The sequence below is a fragment of the Ipomoea triloba genome, chromosome 14 (assembly GCF_003576645.1).
Source record: "Ipomoea triloba cultivar NCNSP0323 chromosome 14, ASM357664v1".
Lineage (NCBI taxonomy): Eukaryota > Viridiplantae > Streptophyta > Magnoliopsida > Solanales > Convolvulaceae > Ipomoea > Ipomoea triloba.
The window spans coordinates 4839811-4856200 of NC_044929.1; the positions used below are offsets into that span (position 1 = coordinate 4839811).

A 16390-nucleotide genomic window follows, 5' to 3' on the forward strand; every position below is an offset into this window, starting at 1 on the left:
TTAACGCATAAACTTGCACATGATACAAGGTAGAGTAGCTAGTTGTTAAGCATATAGCTAATCATGTAAGTCCAGGGCTTGAATCTCAAAGGCTTGTTTCCTTTCCCAATTGACTTTTTCCCTTTCGATTTTAGTCCCCCAAAATAGTGTACCTCTCCGATAATTTCTCAGACACAATCAATTACTATACCAAAACACCTCCATTTGCCCCAATATTGTCTTTGGGTTCAGTCCTCATTGCTCCATCATGACTCTCTCACTTCTTCTAGTTGCCTGGACAATCGGAGGAAATAGTAGACCTTGACCCCATGATCTCGCATCTCAACCTTTGCACTCACCCAATCGAACTAGAACGGATATTTGGTGTTGAAGAAGTAGTGTTTTCTTGCTCCCATATAACATTAATATACAATTTGTTTGTTTGAATGACGAGAGAAACACACCATCACTATTAAACTTACACTGAATAAACTTTGATCTCGGGTAATAGTCTAGTGCCAAGTGCAAAAGTTGGATAATTTCATCTTCAGTACAATGTTGACAGTGGGAAAACCACAGTCCATTTGTTGAGAAGGAAGCACAAGGAAATTAAACAAGACTCCATAATGTTTATAATATATCTTCATCCTTGGATTGAAGGATGAATAAATAATCGATGATTTCCTCTTATAATTAAATACAACAACTCATTGATTTGATACAATTAAATTGATTACTTTTCAAAATTTTATAATTTTAAGTCAATTAGTCGTCAATAAACCTAAGATAGAAACAAGTAAATCTAAACCCTAAACAAATGAAAAAATATTTTTAAAAAAAATATAATGGTTGCCAAAAAGGGGAAGTCGATCGCTTCTTCTTCTCCGGTGTTTCTGATCTCTAGCCTCTCTTTATTTATTTTTATTATTATTAATTTATTTAAATAAATATCGTCTCTCTAACAACACATTTTTATTAATTAGCTAAAGGTAACCCACTAATGCATCAAATCGATGAGTTGATTTGTTAGTTGTGATTTTTTTAAAATTTAGGAGCATAATTAATTTTTTGATAAATAGTTTGATGGGATATTTAACTATATTTTCGTATAAAAATTTAGTATTTAATTATATAGTTGTTAAATTTGGATTACTACTCCACTCTCATTTTTAAAACTTGGATAAATATATTGATTACACTTCAAAGTCAAAAGCTCTCGTAGCTTAGTTGGTTAGAGCACCCGTTTAGTAAGCGGGAGGTCTTGAGTTCGACTCTCAACGAGAGCAATGTGTTTTCTTTTTCTAATCTTGAGTTCGACTCTCAACGAGAGCAGTGTGTTTTCTTTTTCTAATCAAACCAACAACAATGTTTCGGCCCGTTTGTTGATGTTATCCACAAAATATAATTTAATTCCGACTTAGTTGGCCCCCGGATTTTGTTTACAGTGTTACTAAGTTGGCCCAATCGCATAAATGCTTATTTTTAATATTAATATAGGTGTCAAAAGTCTTGTGGTCGAATGTTATAGTTATGATTTCTCAAATAAGAGGTCTACCGTTCGAACCTCAGTTCAGTAGATTGATAGAATATATATAAACAGATACTACACTCAATCAATCGAGTCAATAGTGCACCCAAAAAAAAAACTTTCAACACACCAAATCTGTGGCAGTTGAAGTGAGTTAGCCTTAAACATGTAAAGGCCAACAGAGCTCTTCCAAATCGGTAGAGCCGTAGAATAACAGAGCATTAATGTTTCAATGCTCTAATAGTCTGAGCACCACTATATAATGGCATTTGTTGAGTGGATTCAAAGTTGAAGATAGAGTGCATAGCTAAACACTGAAAGGAGCAAGTCAATTTATTATAATATCAGTGCAAGTGGAATGTTTATAAGCTATCAAACAACAACAACAAATACTTTACAAGTATCATGGAAGAAATTTACACATATACAACACCATTCATCTTTGCAAAAAGATAGCAGCACCAACCAAACCTATCCATAGTGTTAGAGCCACCCAGAAAGTCTGGCTTTTCTCCAAACCGACGGGTGGTTTCCACACTAGAAAGTCCCCCAACCAGTCCCTGGATGATGGTACTTGCTTGGTTGTAATGCCGCTCTGCATTTGCTCTTTGTCCTTGTTCTTATCGGTCCATGTTGCTGCATAGCTGTTGAAGGAAGTAGTTAGTAATCTCGGCGCCTCTACAATCACACAAAACATAGCAACCATGGCAGCAAACGAGGGTGATAGCTGATGGATGACATGCAATAATAACAAATTTAAAAATTCGACTCCCCAAGGGAGCGGCCTAGTGACCTTCTTGGTTTGAGCCAGTCAGTTATGGGCAATCTAGGCTGGTTTACCTACTTGTGGTCCTTTGTCGGCTAGGGTCACAAGGCGGGGTTTACCATAACTGACCTTCTTGGTTTGAGCCGATCAATTATGGGCAACCTAGGCTGGTTTACCTCTTTGTGATCATTTGTTGCCTAGGGTCACAAGGCAGGGTTTACCCCGTTTATCCCGTGCACACCCTTAGATAGTGGTTGTGAGTTTCCCTCATCACCCAAAGATAAAGGGAGTTCACTTCAAAATGACAACCCCGGATGTGCAAAATATTCTTAAAAGAAACCACAAAAGCATTGAAAGAACATTAAACTAAATTAATGAAAGAAATGAAGATCTAATATCACACGCAGGCATGGTAAACAAGAAAAAGATGGGGGTATGTTTCCTAGAAATTATTCAAGAAATGGGTGGTTCAGAAATTGATGAGCTAGGACGCTAGGTTCAATTCAATGATTAACTTTCCAGTTTTGGACTTTGGTTAGCTTGCATGTCTAGAATGGTTGCAAGAACTTAACTTAGTCAGTAGTACTCAAAAAAAAAAAAAAGAACTTCAATTACATAATGAGCGAGGATACTACTGTGTCAAGTAACACATACATGATTTAGTTGCAAAGAGAGCTTCAACATGGAAACGCACAAATTAACAGCTAGAAGATGATACCATTCATGGCTACTATAAAATTACGTTTTGCATGTAACAATATATAGTGAGTTCATTACTCAATATTTTAAAAGGACATGCAATTCATCTTCTCACCTATAAGCACTTGGTAATTTATGTTGTTAACCTAGAAAAGTAACTCACAGGGTTTATGTTATAGCTAAAATAGATATCACAATGTATGAACATAAAGTTACCTATCATAGCTAGAACCAATTAACGGTATGGTGACCATCTCTTCTTGGGATATCTTGAGCTTAGGTGCCTGCAATATGTAACGAAGCTCCTTAGCTTGGCGCCGAATGCTAATACTAGGATGGAACTTTTCCAATTCCTTGTACAAAGAAATGCAGTCTGTATGTCGGTTATTTGCTTCATAAGCCATAGCGAGCCAAATTTGAATCTGACAACACATCCATTGTCAGAAAAAATTAGTCTCAAACCAATAATAGTATATTCTAAACTCAAAGAAATGTCTACTTTTGGAGTAATTCCTAAATTACCTCTCCGCCAAATAAGGTAGGCCTTGGAATAATCGTCAGGGCTCCTTCTAGAAACTCAATTGCACGTCCATAACTACCCTTCCCGTAAGCCTTCTGGCCCAGATCAAACATTAACTGAGCAGTTCTTCTCCTCTCTGCTTGCTCCTTCGCCACCTAAAGTTCCAATCCATTAAATCAAACACCATTCGCTTTACTATAGTAAACACAATAATTATTTTAACAGAAGGAAAACACCCAAAATTATGTTTCGTGACAGGCTACCCTCCGATCCATAAAGCAGCCACCCACTGCAGATTGAACTTCAAAGCGTCGCTAACATTGTTATCATGATTATGGTTACAATTATCATCATCTCCCATGTCACACAGGAAACACAAAGGTCAATACTAATAAGGGTAATGCTTATTATGATATTATCCCAAATCATTTGCAGCAAATAGTGTCTCTCGTGTTGCTCCACATTTGATTAACTCATAGTATATACACTAATTCATTTGTAAAGGATAATGGTTTCTCCTATAACAGACATGAAAGCTCACTAAGGTAACTAAATTACATTGGTTAGATCAATCCTATTAAAATTAAGGGCAATAAAATATTATCCTTATCTAACCCTAAACCAAATCTAATTCATTTATTTATTCAACTTGAACTTTAGTTATATTAACAAGAGACAAACCACATACAATAAACAATTGTAAGTTCATCTAACTCCAAATTTCAGAAAAAGTAAAGAAATTAAAAAAGGGATTAATTACCTTTTCGAGCTCTTTCCTCACTTTCTCGCGCTTCTCCTCCTCAGTTTCTTGCTTCTTCTCACTCCCTTCATCGTACTCTTCATCAACACGGTTCTGCAACTCCTCGGCTTTCTTCTCCAGCTCCTTCATCTCTTCAAGCTCCTTAACTCTCCGCCTCATCTCCCTCTCCCACCCGGCCTTCTCCTCTCTCCCTTCCTCCTCCTCCTCGTCGAATCCATTTCCGTTGCCGCCGTTCTCGTCGTCGCTGGAGTTCTCGTAGTCCACCGCGCCCGCCTTGGATTTCGCCTTCACCTTGGGATTCCGGCTGTCCTTGTCGTACTCGAAGCCGGTCGCGACCAGAGAGGCGTGGCCGTGTGGGGTTTCTCGCTTGGCGAAGAGGTTGAAGACGACGTCGTTGGGCGGCGCCCGGATCTTGCGGTCCTGAGGCGGTACGGCACGTGGGAGAGTCACGTGGCTTCCATCCAGTAGTACGGCTATGTTCCCCATCGCCACCGCCATGTTTGTGTATCTGATTGAGTGAGTGAAGAAGGAAGTGGAAAGACGAAAGAGAAGCCGACTTCGTCTTCAAACTTTCGGCTCGAGGGGAGATATTTTTAGCAACTTGACTGGTGAAATTACTGAAAGCCCCTTAATTCATTACATGTATTTAACCACACAAGCATACTAATAATGTTGGTAATGACACTTTCGGACTGTTTGAAAAATGATTTAACAACCCTAGTCTAACGTGTTTGACCAACTTTACCTTGTTTAATTAGTTAAGCATCTACTATGACCAACTTTACATTGTTTAATTAGTTAAAATTTAATATGAGTGTTTGATAAATAGTTTTTTCGCTTAACTTATTAATATCAATACGTTAAAAATGGAAAAGTTATTTTGGATAGCTTATTGATATCAGCTTATTACATTTTTGTTTTAAAAGTCTAATTTACCCAAATAGTTGTTAATTATTATGATGTTTTAATTTTTACAAATTTATATTTTTAATTTTTAATATCATCAGAACCACCTAAAATTTACTGAATTAATTGTTTGTTACACACACACACACACACATATATATATATATAATTCAGCGCATCTATGTCAAATTACTTAAGGTATGTAACCGAATAAGCGCACGGAATACTTAAGGTATGTAACCGAATAAGCGCACGGAAAATTATACCCACAGCTGAACCCTTCCTTATATATTAGAGAGACAATGGAAAGTGGAGGTTGGTGTTTTGGATAAAATGGAAGGCTGCAGATTTTAAAGAATTTTGCAAGGATACTACATACTAGTACATAGTAGCAGAGTGGAATGTTATTATATTAACATGGTACAAAAAGTAGATGCTGAGACATTTGGGGTCAATTTCACCATCATGATATTCTCCAATCTCTCAATCAACTCCGCATTATGGATTCACTTGGAAAACAGAACGGAAAGGCCATTTTTTGGACAAAACAACAATTTCTATTTATTTATATTAAATCTTGTACGTATTATGAAAACAAAATTAAGCATTCAACGAAACAAAAGAGACTTCCAACATGGTAAGCATATTATAAAGTAAAATATAAATATGTTGTCTCACGTTGAAATGGAATATATCTTCTTTTTTTTTTTTTTTTAATATTATTGACTCTATTACATTGTAGCCCGGATTTCAGTAATTCACATTTATAAAATTTAATACATCATTATTTATCCCACCCTGTGCACAATTCCCCACTGGAAATCAAACCTGTGACCTCTCACTTAGGAGAGTCACAACTATGCCGCTTGACCACAAGGCCTTTGGCAGAATATATCTTTTAATACATCCTTCAATTGAAACTCTCAACCTCAAAAACTCTTTCTTTTATTTGATTTCAAAAGCATTTTCCAAAATACATAAATCATCACCATATTTGTTCTAAAAATGTTTCAATTATAAGAATTTTGTTTCTCAAGAACATTCTGGGGCTTGAACATTAGCACCATACAAGACCTTCAATTATTCAAAAAACCAATTATCTCTAAGTCTAATGTATAAACTCCAAGAATGCAATGCAGCTCAAGTCAGGTATTGAACTCAAATGAATTCATGCATACTAACCCAGAAATCAAATACCATCCATAATCAGAAAAGGATTGAATGGGTGGTGTCGGGGGCAGAAGTCTTCATTTCCCGGCAACTTCAAGTAGTTCCTCCCAACTGGTGAGTTTTTCTCTGGGTTTGTTTTTCAGAAGCCCTCGCCTTTTCTCTTCAGCATCGATCTTCTGCCAGCCCTCGAATGGGATGACTGTAGAGTTCCTACTGTCCAGTAGTCGAAGGAGGCCCTCCCTCCCCGGCTTTGACGAGCCAGATGTGGATGGTAGAATTCCTTTCTTGATATCTTCAGAAATGCTGGCAACCTGCCACGAATCACGTGTACATCGGGCGTTTTCAATCGGTTACAAACTGTAAGCACCTCCTACTAGAGCAAATTAGGGTCCATTTAGAAAGCAAGAAAATGACTTCCGGAAAATATTTTCCTTTCCAATGTTTGGATGCGCTATGGAAAACTGTCTTGGTGTGTTTGGTTCATTTTGGCCAAGAACATGCGAAACAACCATTTTGGCCATTTCGGAAAATGACTTACGGAAAAAAATTCCGTAAGTCATTTTCCGGAAAAATGAACTGATTTTCCTTGGTCAACGGAAAACAGTTTCCATTGACCGCATTTTCCGGACGTTGCCAAACACCGAAACCTCGGAAATCATTTTCCGGGTTACCAAACACACCTTAATGTATTCTGATAAAGGGGGAATTGCTGACTTACAGTTTCTTCAGCGCAGTAAAGATTGGTAGCAATGATTCCAGTTGGTCCTCTTTTCAACCAACCACAAACGTATAAGCCCTTCTCGACCTCTGTGAGGTCTCCTGTAGAATCACTTAGGACACGGCCTCTAATGTTTGGAACTATGCCTGGGTAAGGAAACCAAAACTAAGAATCATATGGGCATGCATCAAATTACATTTTCATAAGCATAGAAACCATAGTATTCATCCAGAATTTTGAAAACAAATAGGAAAATACATATAGGCATGATAATAAATATATTTTCTGCAGAGCTGCATTTCTTTCACATACCATTCTGGGGATCAAAAGGTAAGCCCTCAACACATACTGATTTATAGCCGATACTCTTCAAAACCAGCCTGCCAACAGCAAGAGCATGGTATGCTAATTTCAGAAGCATCAAGCAGTAAGAGCAACCACATTTGTGGTTTTTGAAAAGTTTTTTCAGGGCTAAAAACTTTGAGTGAGTTTTTGAACAATTGGGGAGGGTTTTTTTTTTTTGGAGTTTTTTCTCCTACAAAAACAATTTTGCAGGAAAAAAAAAAAATCCAAAAAAACACCCTCCCCAATTGTTCAAAATTTTGCAGGAAAAAGAAAACAAACACACACACACACAAGGACGAACGATTCAAGTGCACGGACCAACCTAGCGACACGCGCCCGCTGGGGCACTTCAAAATGGCTTCCAGCTGGCGCCGCCAGCGGCCACTCTGAATACGACCATTTTTCCAAGTTTTAAAATAAGAAATAATAATTCTAATATTTGTTCTATAAAATTATAAATACATCTATCTTTACAATTTTAATCACTTTCTATCCTACTCTCAATTCATTCCTACCCTATTCTCAATTCATTCCTATCATTCTCTCAATTTATTCTTATTACATCTCAAAGTTATTCTTTTTATCACATGGAAAGAGGTAATGATAAAAGTTCAAGTCATCAAAATTCAACAAATCCAAACACACAATATCCTCCCAATTTTGCTTCTTCATAAGATCTTCACAAAATTATGATTACACACAAAATTTCTCATTTATCACACAAGTCCAAATGAGAAAAATTTGTGCAACCATAATTTTGTGAAAATGCTTGTGAAGAAGAAAAATTGGGAGAATATTGTGTTTGGATTTGTTGAATTTTGATGGCTTGAACTTTTATAATTGCATCTTTCCAATGTGATAAAAAAAAAAAAAAATTTTGAGATGTAATAAGAATATATTGAGAAAATAATAGGAATGAATTGAGAGTACAATAGAAATTAGGGGTGTAAGCAAAAAGAGTTTTCGGTAAACTACTCATGTTCGTGTTCGGCAAGCGAACATAAATAAACAAATTTCAAAGTTTGTTTAATAAACGAACAGACTCTGAACATTTGTAAGCTCATTTGCTATTTTGCTAATAGCTCGTGAACAACCTCGTTAGTGTTTGCTTAATAATGCTCATGAACAGTAAACACAAACATGCTCGTTTAATGTTCGTTTAATAATGTTCACAAACATGCTCGTTTAGTGTTCGTTTAAGATTGTTCACAAACTCATTTAAATACAATTTATTTTATTTTATTTAGTTTTAATATACCAGTATACTACTTTAGTTTAACTTTAACATAGACTACTTTTTTGTTCACGAACAAATTATGATCATGAACATGTACATGTGTTTGTTTATTTAGCATTCATGAACATGTTCACAACTCACAAGCGTTGATGAACACGTTCACGAACATATTTGCGAACATTAACGAACATGTTCGTGAACATTAACGAACACTAATGAACGCTTAACAAACAAACATGAACACTCCAAAATCCTTAACAAACGAACATGAACAATCTCTGTTTGATTATGTTCGGTTCGTTAACAGGCCTAATAGGAATGAATTGAGAGTAAGATAAAAAAATGATTACCTGTAGAGATAAATGTATTTATAGAACAAATATTAATTATTCTTTTTAAATTTTAAAACTTCCAGCTATTGCCTATTGGCAACGGCCAATTTAGAGTTGGCGGCCACTCTGAAGCGCTCGTTGGGTTGGTCCGTGTGCTTGAAGAGCATGTCCTTCTGTTTTTTTCTTTTTCCTTTCTCCTGCAAAAATGCAGGAGAAAATTCGAAAAAAAAAAAAAAACAAAAAAACAAAAAACAAAAACAAAAAAAAAAAAAACAACTCCCCGTTGTTCAAAAACCCACTCAGTTTTTAACCATGAAAAAACTCCTCAAAAACCACAAATGTGGTTTCTCTAAGTACTATAATGACACTAGTGCAAATATGGGCATATGGTAGAATAAATCTCCCAAGGTCACATTTTTCTAATTCCCAGCCTTCTTTGTTTACCAACTTCCCCCTTTCATTCATTTTAACTCTTGCATCTCCAAGCATGTTGGAGTCATTTATAATCATAAGATATGCAAATTTATAAATAAAGCCAAGACAACATTTTACCTGCATTCCAAGTCATCAAACTGTCCTGTACCTACTGCAATCTGTTTCCCCGAGCCAACATCTTCTGAAAAATGGCCAAAGTACGCAAAAGTATTCCATCAAATCCTCATAATTGTAATTTAAAACCAAATAACTCATTCATATCTTGTCTTCACTACATCTACTGTACAACCAACTTCAGTTGTTTTAGGCTACAATGCTTACAAAGAAAGAAAAGAAAGGTTCAAAAGAACAATATAAAGGAAGTAAACTGAAAAGGCAATTATTATACAAGTCTACCTCTAATAATTGTGCGCTCAAATTTCACACCAGCCACATGACCACTTCTAGCATCTGATTCTAAAAACCTTTCCGGTTTTCGAAAGAAAACAAAGTGTAGTTCCCGTTGACCAGGAGTAGGATATGGAGCTGTAGAAATAGCAGCCTTAGAGAGCAACTCGTGAATTCTCCTATTGATCCGATTATTCTTTAATACTTCCTGCATGTGTTGTAAGAATTGCAAAGGTTATAATGCTAGTCCAACTTGTTCAAGGAATCAGGTTTTTAGTAATGCAGACCATGTAAAATGATGTAGAAAGAAATATACCTCATCAGCGGGAGTTTTATGCAGATCTGCTTCCTCAATGTGAATGTACAAATTCTTGATGCCTGAAGGAATAATTGTTCCATCATACAGAAATATAAGAACATTCACAATTCCTTTCTCCTTCAAATCATATTTTAACTGTTATGATGAAAACATAAATAAAAATGTAGGTAGCCAAATCTGCATCTTTAAAGGACAAGACAAGATGCTAGTATATCCAATATCTTACTCAACTCAGCCGCTAAAAGCTTAAATCCAAATCTATCTAGTTGGGTATATCTCCAACATATGAAATGATCAGAACCTAGAATGACGGTGTTCAAATACTAACCAAGAATTTCACGTAGCTCCTTTGCAGTGAAAGATGCTTGCACTGGTCCACGTCTGCCCACCACAAAAACTTTTCTGCAGGTAATTTCAATCATGGTCATCAATTAATTCACAAAAGGGCAAGTGATTTCCAGATCATAGAAAACCTTAGAGAAAAACACCTTATACAGCTCTCTTCTAGAGCAGCCAAGGCATGGGAAGAAATATCAGTTTTTGCCAACTCAAAGGTTGATCGTAAAAGTACACGGGCTACATCAAGAGCTACATTTCCCTGGACATGGCGAGAAAATTGTTAAAGCAGTACAATGAAAGAAACATAAACTAGGACCAGAAAAATATTAAACCACATATTTTTCTTCATATTATAAGATATTAGAAAAATGATAGCTCATTAAAATCATTAAATCTGGAAAAACTCTTAATCAAGAAACATCCAGAGGTGTAGACATAGTGAGACCAAATTCAAGCAACATCCAGGACTGTTCACTTTAAATTTCGGTGACCATCTTAATAAAACCAACCCTGTAGCATTAATTAACGTAGGTCTGGTTTTAATTCATGAGTAAAAGGTAATGCTTAAGACAAAGAAGAATCAAATGTTTGAACCCAAAGGTCAAAGGATATAGCTCAGCCAAAGAATCAAGAGTCAGTAGGGCAACCCAAAACATTCTGTATTAGTGTCTTGACTACTTTTGATCTTGAATGTAGAGACACACTTATGCGGGAAGAAATGCAGATACCTGACCAACAACAACAGCAGTATCTGTGTTCTTCAAGTCTGGAGCCAAGTTTCTGCAGTCTGGGTGCCCATTGTACCACCAGACAAACTCTCTAGCAGAATATATCCCTGTCAAATCCTGCAAGGCATGCGCACACAGTGCTAAGAACAGAAAGCATCATTCTCTTCACCAAAAGGCAGAAGCAAGAAAGCAACCCATCAAATAACATCATCCATAACATCCAGTTTACTTCACACTTAACATAGAAGAAAAAGATAGGAGAATGCCAAGTTTAAGATATGTACTTCTCCAGGAATGCCAAGAGCTCTGTCACTTTCAGCACCATAGCAAAGCACTACCTGCAGAACAGATGCACACTGAAACAGTAAACAAGACACCAAGAAGCTGAAAATGCAAAGAGGGATAGATGCACTCAGCCAGAACTAGTATATTCCCACATCATACAGATCACGTAGCTCAGACAAAGATATCGAAGATCCAAGAGAGACATTCCCAAGGAATGAGCAGCGCCCATCTTGAACTATCCGAGAAAACTGGTTTGTCACAGTCTGTTCCAAATATTCTGGTAAACTAAGCATATTAAGAGAACTATCTCAAACAATTCAAAGTTTAATTGAATCAATCACACTCACTCAAGCTAACAACCATCAATCTCCAATTAAAATAGAAGAGTGCAAAGCATTATAAGGTAAGCCAATTTCTTTCTCAAGCCTCTCCTTATAAATGAACAAAAAAAAGGCCATGGATTGAACTTATACACATACACTACTCAATGGAAAGCCTAGTCTAACCTCATTGAACATGTGTGTGAATAAATACAACTAATACAAGTTTAAATTCTTCATTTGACCTTGCTCGTTTATAGTCTAGGTATAGAACTAAAAACTGAACAATTGAAACGCATAAGTAAATATCACAAAGTAGAAAGAGCAAGGGAGTAAACACCAGACCTTGGTTTCAGGATGGTCTGGAGCAACACCAGACCGGACTAACCCAAACGGCGTTGGTAACCGGTCAATTATATCAACTTGAGCCTCTTCTTGAGCTTTCAGAATCTAATATTGCAAATAAAATCCACTGATAAATTAAAATAATAAAAATGTTAAGAAAAAAAAATAGCACCATCTGAGCAACTTGATTTCCCCAAAACATGGGAACTTGATGCATCTAATTAGGAAATCACCTTGTCGGCGGTGTAAAATCCGGCAGGTCCACTACCGACGATACAGACTCGTGGTGAGCTGGAAGAAACGGTCGTAAAGCTACGAGAAAGGCATCTCAACATTCTCGTCAAGGCCATATCTGTTTAACCTTAGATTTCTCACGGGTTAAATGGGCAATTTGTCTAAAATTCAGGCTAAACAAGCTTAACTCGGTGAATTTAATCTCATTTTGACAATTCTACTTTTAAGAAGATTTATGTTACTTGTCGATTGTCAAGCTGCTGCTCAAATAACATGGAGAGATTAGGAGATCAAGTCTCAATGAGAGTGAATTGACAGAAAATATAAATGAACAGATACTAGCAATTGAAATTTTGAAAAGGCATTCAAAGTGTTAAAAAGAATTTTTTGTGAAAAAGAAAAAAAAAAGTGAAGAAAAAAAGAGAGGGTGATCTCTCATCTCTATATCTCTATTTTCAGTATACTTTTGCTTATTTTTACTTCTTCTAACTCATCATGGTATGCACACTATGTTAGAGATTTTGCAATTTGACTAAATGAATTGTCCACACCAGCCTCCAATAATATATAAAATACAAAATCAATTTACAAATAAAAGTTATCAATTTTGTATTTAAATTATAATTTATAATTATTTAACTTACCCACATTCTATCCCACGAGAACAATTGAGAAACACAAAGAAATAAAACTAAGACTCCATAATATTTTATGACTTTTGTTATGCAAAGTGGGCATGATGTATAATGGTGGCCAAGTGAGCCCAGTATTATGATTAATATATCTTCATTCTTGGATAGAAGGATGAATAAAGAATCGATAATTTCGTTCAGTATATCTAAATTATACTTTAAAAAGTTGTACTTAAATAATCAACTCATTTGTTTGATACAAGTGAGTTGATAATTTTTCAAAATTTTACAATAAGTCAATTAGTCGGTCAGATAACAAATACATGTATAGTACTCGGTTACTAGTATTTGACATTCAATGCACCTTATATAGGAATCCGGAGGAAACATATGTCGGGCACCCGACATGTCAGACACGTGTCCTTCATGCACCGGTCAGGATGTCTATAACTCTGTTAGTCCTACGTATCTTGAGGATTATGACAATCTACGTAAGGTTGATGCAACTTTACATTGAGTTTGGGTCCTGATTCTCTTTGATAATTGAACCACATGTTCGGATGTATTTTTCTCGATCACTTGAGATCGAGAAAACTATTTAGAGTGGAAAACATGTTAAACTAAACTAGGAAATTTCTTCCCGACTACAATCTAGTCGGGAAAATATAAAGCTAATCGGTTCTGCTCGGGAAATGAACTCCACAATCTCCTGCTCCATTACCGAGCATATAATTAAATATCCGAGTAGGGCATAATCCCTATGAGTCAGTAAACCTAAGATAGAAAATGTAAACTTAAACCCTAAATAAATGAAAAATATTTTTTTAAAACATATAATGGTTGCCAGAGATGGAGAAGTTGATCACCTCTTTTTATTCTCCAATGCTTCTCCTTCTTTGTTTCATTATTATTATTATTAATTTATTTGAATAAGTATCGCCTCTCAACACATTTTTATTGGTTAGCTAAAGATAACCCACTAATCGATTTAATTACATCAAAATTACGAGTTATGTGTTAGTTGCAATTTTTTAAAAAAATTTAGGAGCATGATTACTTTTTGATAAATAGTTTATGGAATATTTAACCATATTTTCCTATAAAAATTAAGTATTTAATTATATACTTTTTAAAATTTGGATTGCTATTTCTACTCTCATTTTTAAAATCTTACCTATAAATTTAATATTTGCACTTCAAAAATAATAGCTCTCGTAGCTCAGTTGGTTAGAGCACCCGTTTAGTAAGCGGGAGGTCTTGAGTTCGACTCTCAACGAGAGCATAATTTTTCCGTTTGTTGATGTGACCCACAAAATATATTTTAACTCCGATCAAGTTGGTCCGGCCCAATCACGGAAACATAATTGCCAAAACCCTTTCTAACCAGCCTGCAGTTCATTAAAATCATAAGACTACATTTAGTGATCCACAAAATATAATTTAACTCCGAGCAAGTTGGCCCAATCACGGAAAGATAATTCACAATAACTACATTTATTAATTTCCAATGGTGTATGTTGCAATATGAATTATTGATAAATATTTATTTTTAATATATTGAACACTCATTTTTAATATATTGAAAGTTTATTTTTAAGTAATATACATAAATTAACTTTCAGTATACAAAAAATAGCATTAAATATATTAAAATGAACCTTCAGTATACTAAAAATGAAACTTATATCCATGATCCATGATATAATCATTCTATATTGTCTTTGTTTGAATAAATGGATTAACCATCAACAGTATTGGTGATTGGGTTTTTGTTTTCTCTGTGTTCTTGAGCAACTAATAACATGTAAAATCATGGTGTCGTTTGTCAACAAAAAAAAAAAAGGGTGATTGTGTTTGATTGGAGACAATTTGGGTTTGATTGGGTTTAAAAGTCAACATGAAGGTGACAAATTACCAAGTTAGCAAAGTTTTTTATTTATATCTTTATGTTATCATTGTGGAAGGGTTACTTAAAAGAAACATAGAAAACAATGCTAAATGAAAGAAATTTTGAGAGTTAATGTATCAAATTAGATCTTATTTTTGTTCAAGGTGTGAATTGAACACTCGTGTATAGTAGATAACATATTTGAACCTTCTACCTTATTTTAATATTTTAATATAAAAAAATATATGAATATTTTTCAAACTAAACTAGCTTTAACTAAAACTGCACCAATACGTTATTACACTAACAATTTAGATAATCAATAGAAATTATACTTTACTAATTACCTTGTAAATAATTACACATTAATATATAGATGAATAATGTATATAGATAATTAAAGCATAATAAATAAATACTAAAAATAATACGGAATAAATAATTATCTATATAATTAATAAATTATAAATGTAAATAATATGAACAATTTACAATTAACCGCGGGACGAGACATATAATTCAAAAATTAAAAATACTAACAAGTATAATACACTTATTAAGAATTTAGAAAACATCAAGTGGCTGTAGTTTAGTGGTAAGAATTTTATGTTGTGGCCGTAGAGACCTGGGCTCGAATCCCAGCAGCCACAAATTTTGCGACTCCCCTCCTTTTAAGCCTCAATGCTTGTTCATGAAAACATTATTAGGTAGGGAGAAAAACTATGTAACTCCAAACTCATTTACAGGGCTATATATAACTGAATTAATCTGCTCAACTTCTACTCAGCAAACTAGCTCCTTATCCTTCAACAAATGATAATGGTGTATTTTAATTGGGAAAAAGATCAAATATGCCCTTAAATTTTACTAAAAAAAGTTAATTAAATAACTTGTAATTACATGTTACCTAGGGTGCTTCAAAATAAGATTTTATGAGTTTAATTGTAAATTTTAAAAGTTTAAGGCTTAATTGAGTTTAATTGTAATTTTTAAAAATTTAAGAGTCTAATTGACTTTTTGAGTAAAGTTCAAAACAATCAAAAGCCTATTCAGCCTTTTTAATTCACATTTTAATTTGAGTAGTTAAAAAAAAAAAAAACTAAGTATCACACTATAATCATTTTAAAAAAAATACATCTCAATTTTTTTTAATGAATGTTTTCCATCCAACCAAACAACATAAAACAAAATTTCCCCCCACTTCCATCAAACCAAACACCCCTTAAGGGGTCGTTTAATTCATAGAATTTTGGTTAAAATTTATATTTTATCAATTACATAAATGCTCTCATAAATGTTAAAATAGTTCACTTTCAAAAATATTTTGCTTAATTTGCAAGTCTCTTTTTTTTTTTTTTTTTTTTTACTTGATAGTTCAAAATTTAACTAAATGCTTCTAGAAACAAAATAATAATAATAATAATAATAATAGGGATGACAATTTCAATCTACCCTGCGGATATCCACTCGAATCCACCCCATGTGGATCGAGTTTTTTTTTTTTTTTTTTTTTTTTTT

General features: G+C 34.6%; 2 protein-coding genes and 3 non-coding genes across 7 annotated transcripts; 3 read left to right on the forward strand and 2 right to left on the reverse strand.

Annotated features, from left to right (window-relative positions):
- Positions 1–1191: 1191 nt before the first annotated feature.
- TRNAT-AGU lies at positions 1192–1265 on the forward strand. Its single transcript has one exon. It is a non-coding gene; the product is annotated as a tRNA-Thr (tRNA).
- Positions 1266–1815: 550 nt separating this feature from the next.
- Positions 1816–4824, reverse strand: LOC116005315. Its single transcript, XM_031245583.1, has 4 exons — positions 4253–4824; positions 3495–3647; positions 3189–3394; positions 1816–2151 (listed from the first exon to the last, which is right to left on the reverse strand). The coding sequence occupies exons 1-4, from the start codon at positions 4748–4750 to the stop codon at positions 1944–1946; spliced, it is 1065 nt and encodes a 354-aa protein (XP_031101443.1). The 5' UTR covers positions 4751–4824; the 3' UTR covers positions 1816–1943.
- A 1248-nt stretch (positions 4825–6072) lies between these two features.
- On the reverse strand, positions 6073–12596 carry LOC116004665 (NADPH:adrenodoxin oxidoreductase, mitochondrial-like). Of its 3 annotated transcripts, none has more exons than XM_031244800.1 (12): positions 12352–12596; positions 12119–12223; positions 11453–11506; positions 11169–11285; positions 10590–10699; positions 10430–10503; positions 10099–10160; positions 9792–9990; positions 9513–9576; positions 7359–7426; positions 7047–7192; positions 6073–6698 (listed from the first exon to the last, which is right to left on the reverse strand). In XM_031244800.1, exons 1-12 carry the CDS (start codon positions 12466–12468, stop codon positions 6468–6470), a joined length of 1347 nt encoding a protein of 448 aa, XP_031100660.1. In that variant the 5' UTR covers positions 12469–12596; the 3' UTR covers positions 6073–6467. The 3 variants fall into 3 exon arrangements, with proteins under 3 accessions (XP_031100660.1, XP_031100658.1, XP_031100661.1); XM_031244798.1 differs by having other exon boundaries at positions 6073–6639; positions 12352–12590; XM_031244801.1 differs by having other exon boundaries at positions 6614–6701; positions 12352–12593.
- Positions 12597–14192: 1596 nt separating this feature from the next.
- On the forward strand, positions 14193–14266 carry TRNAT-AGU. The gene has a single exon. It is a non-coding gene; the product is annotated as a tRNA-Thr (tRNA).
- Positions 14267–15450: 1184 nt separating this feature from the next.
- On the forward strand, positions 15451–15522 carry TRNAH-GUG. Its single transcript has one exon. It is a non-coding gene; the product is annotated as a tRNA-His (tRNA).
- Positions 15523–16390: the final 868 nt, after the last annotated feature.

Bases quoted from the DNA above. Each gene is read 5' to 3' on its own strand.
- LOC116005315 (XM_031245583.1), bottom strand. From the start codon at position 4,750: ATGGCGGTGGCGATGGGGAACATAGCCGTACTACTGGATGGAAGCCAC. The intron at 3,648-4,252 runs GTAATTAATCCC...TTGGAACTTTAG, and splicing joins TGAGGAAAGAGCTCGAAAAG to GTGGCGAAGGAGCAAGCAGA. The intron at 3,395-3,494 runs GTAATTTAGGAA...ATGTGTTGTCAG, and splicing joins CTACCTTATTTGGCGGAGAG to ATTCAAATTTGGCTCGCTAT.
- LOC116004665 (XM_031244798.1), bottom strand. From the start codon at position 12,468: ATGGCCTTGACGAGAATGTTGAGATGCCTTTCTCGTAGCTTTACGACC. The intron at 11,286-11,452 runs GTACATATCTTA...CATGCCTTGCAG, and splicing joins CTCTTGGCATTCCTGGAGAA to GATTTGACAGGGATATATTC. The intron at 10,161-10,429 runs GTTAGTATTTGA...TTATTCCTTCAG, and splicing joins GGAGCTACGTGAAATTCTTG to GCATCAAGAATTTGTACATT.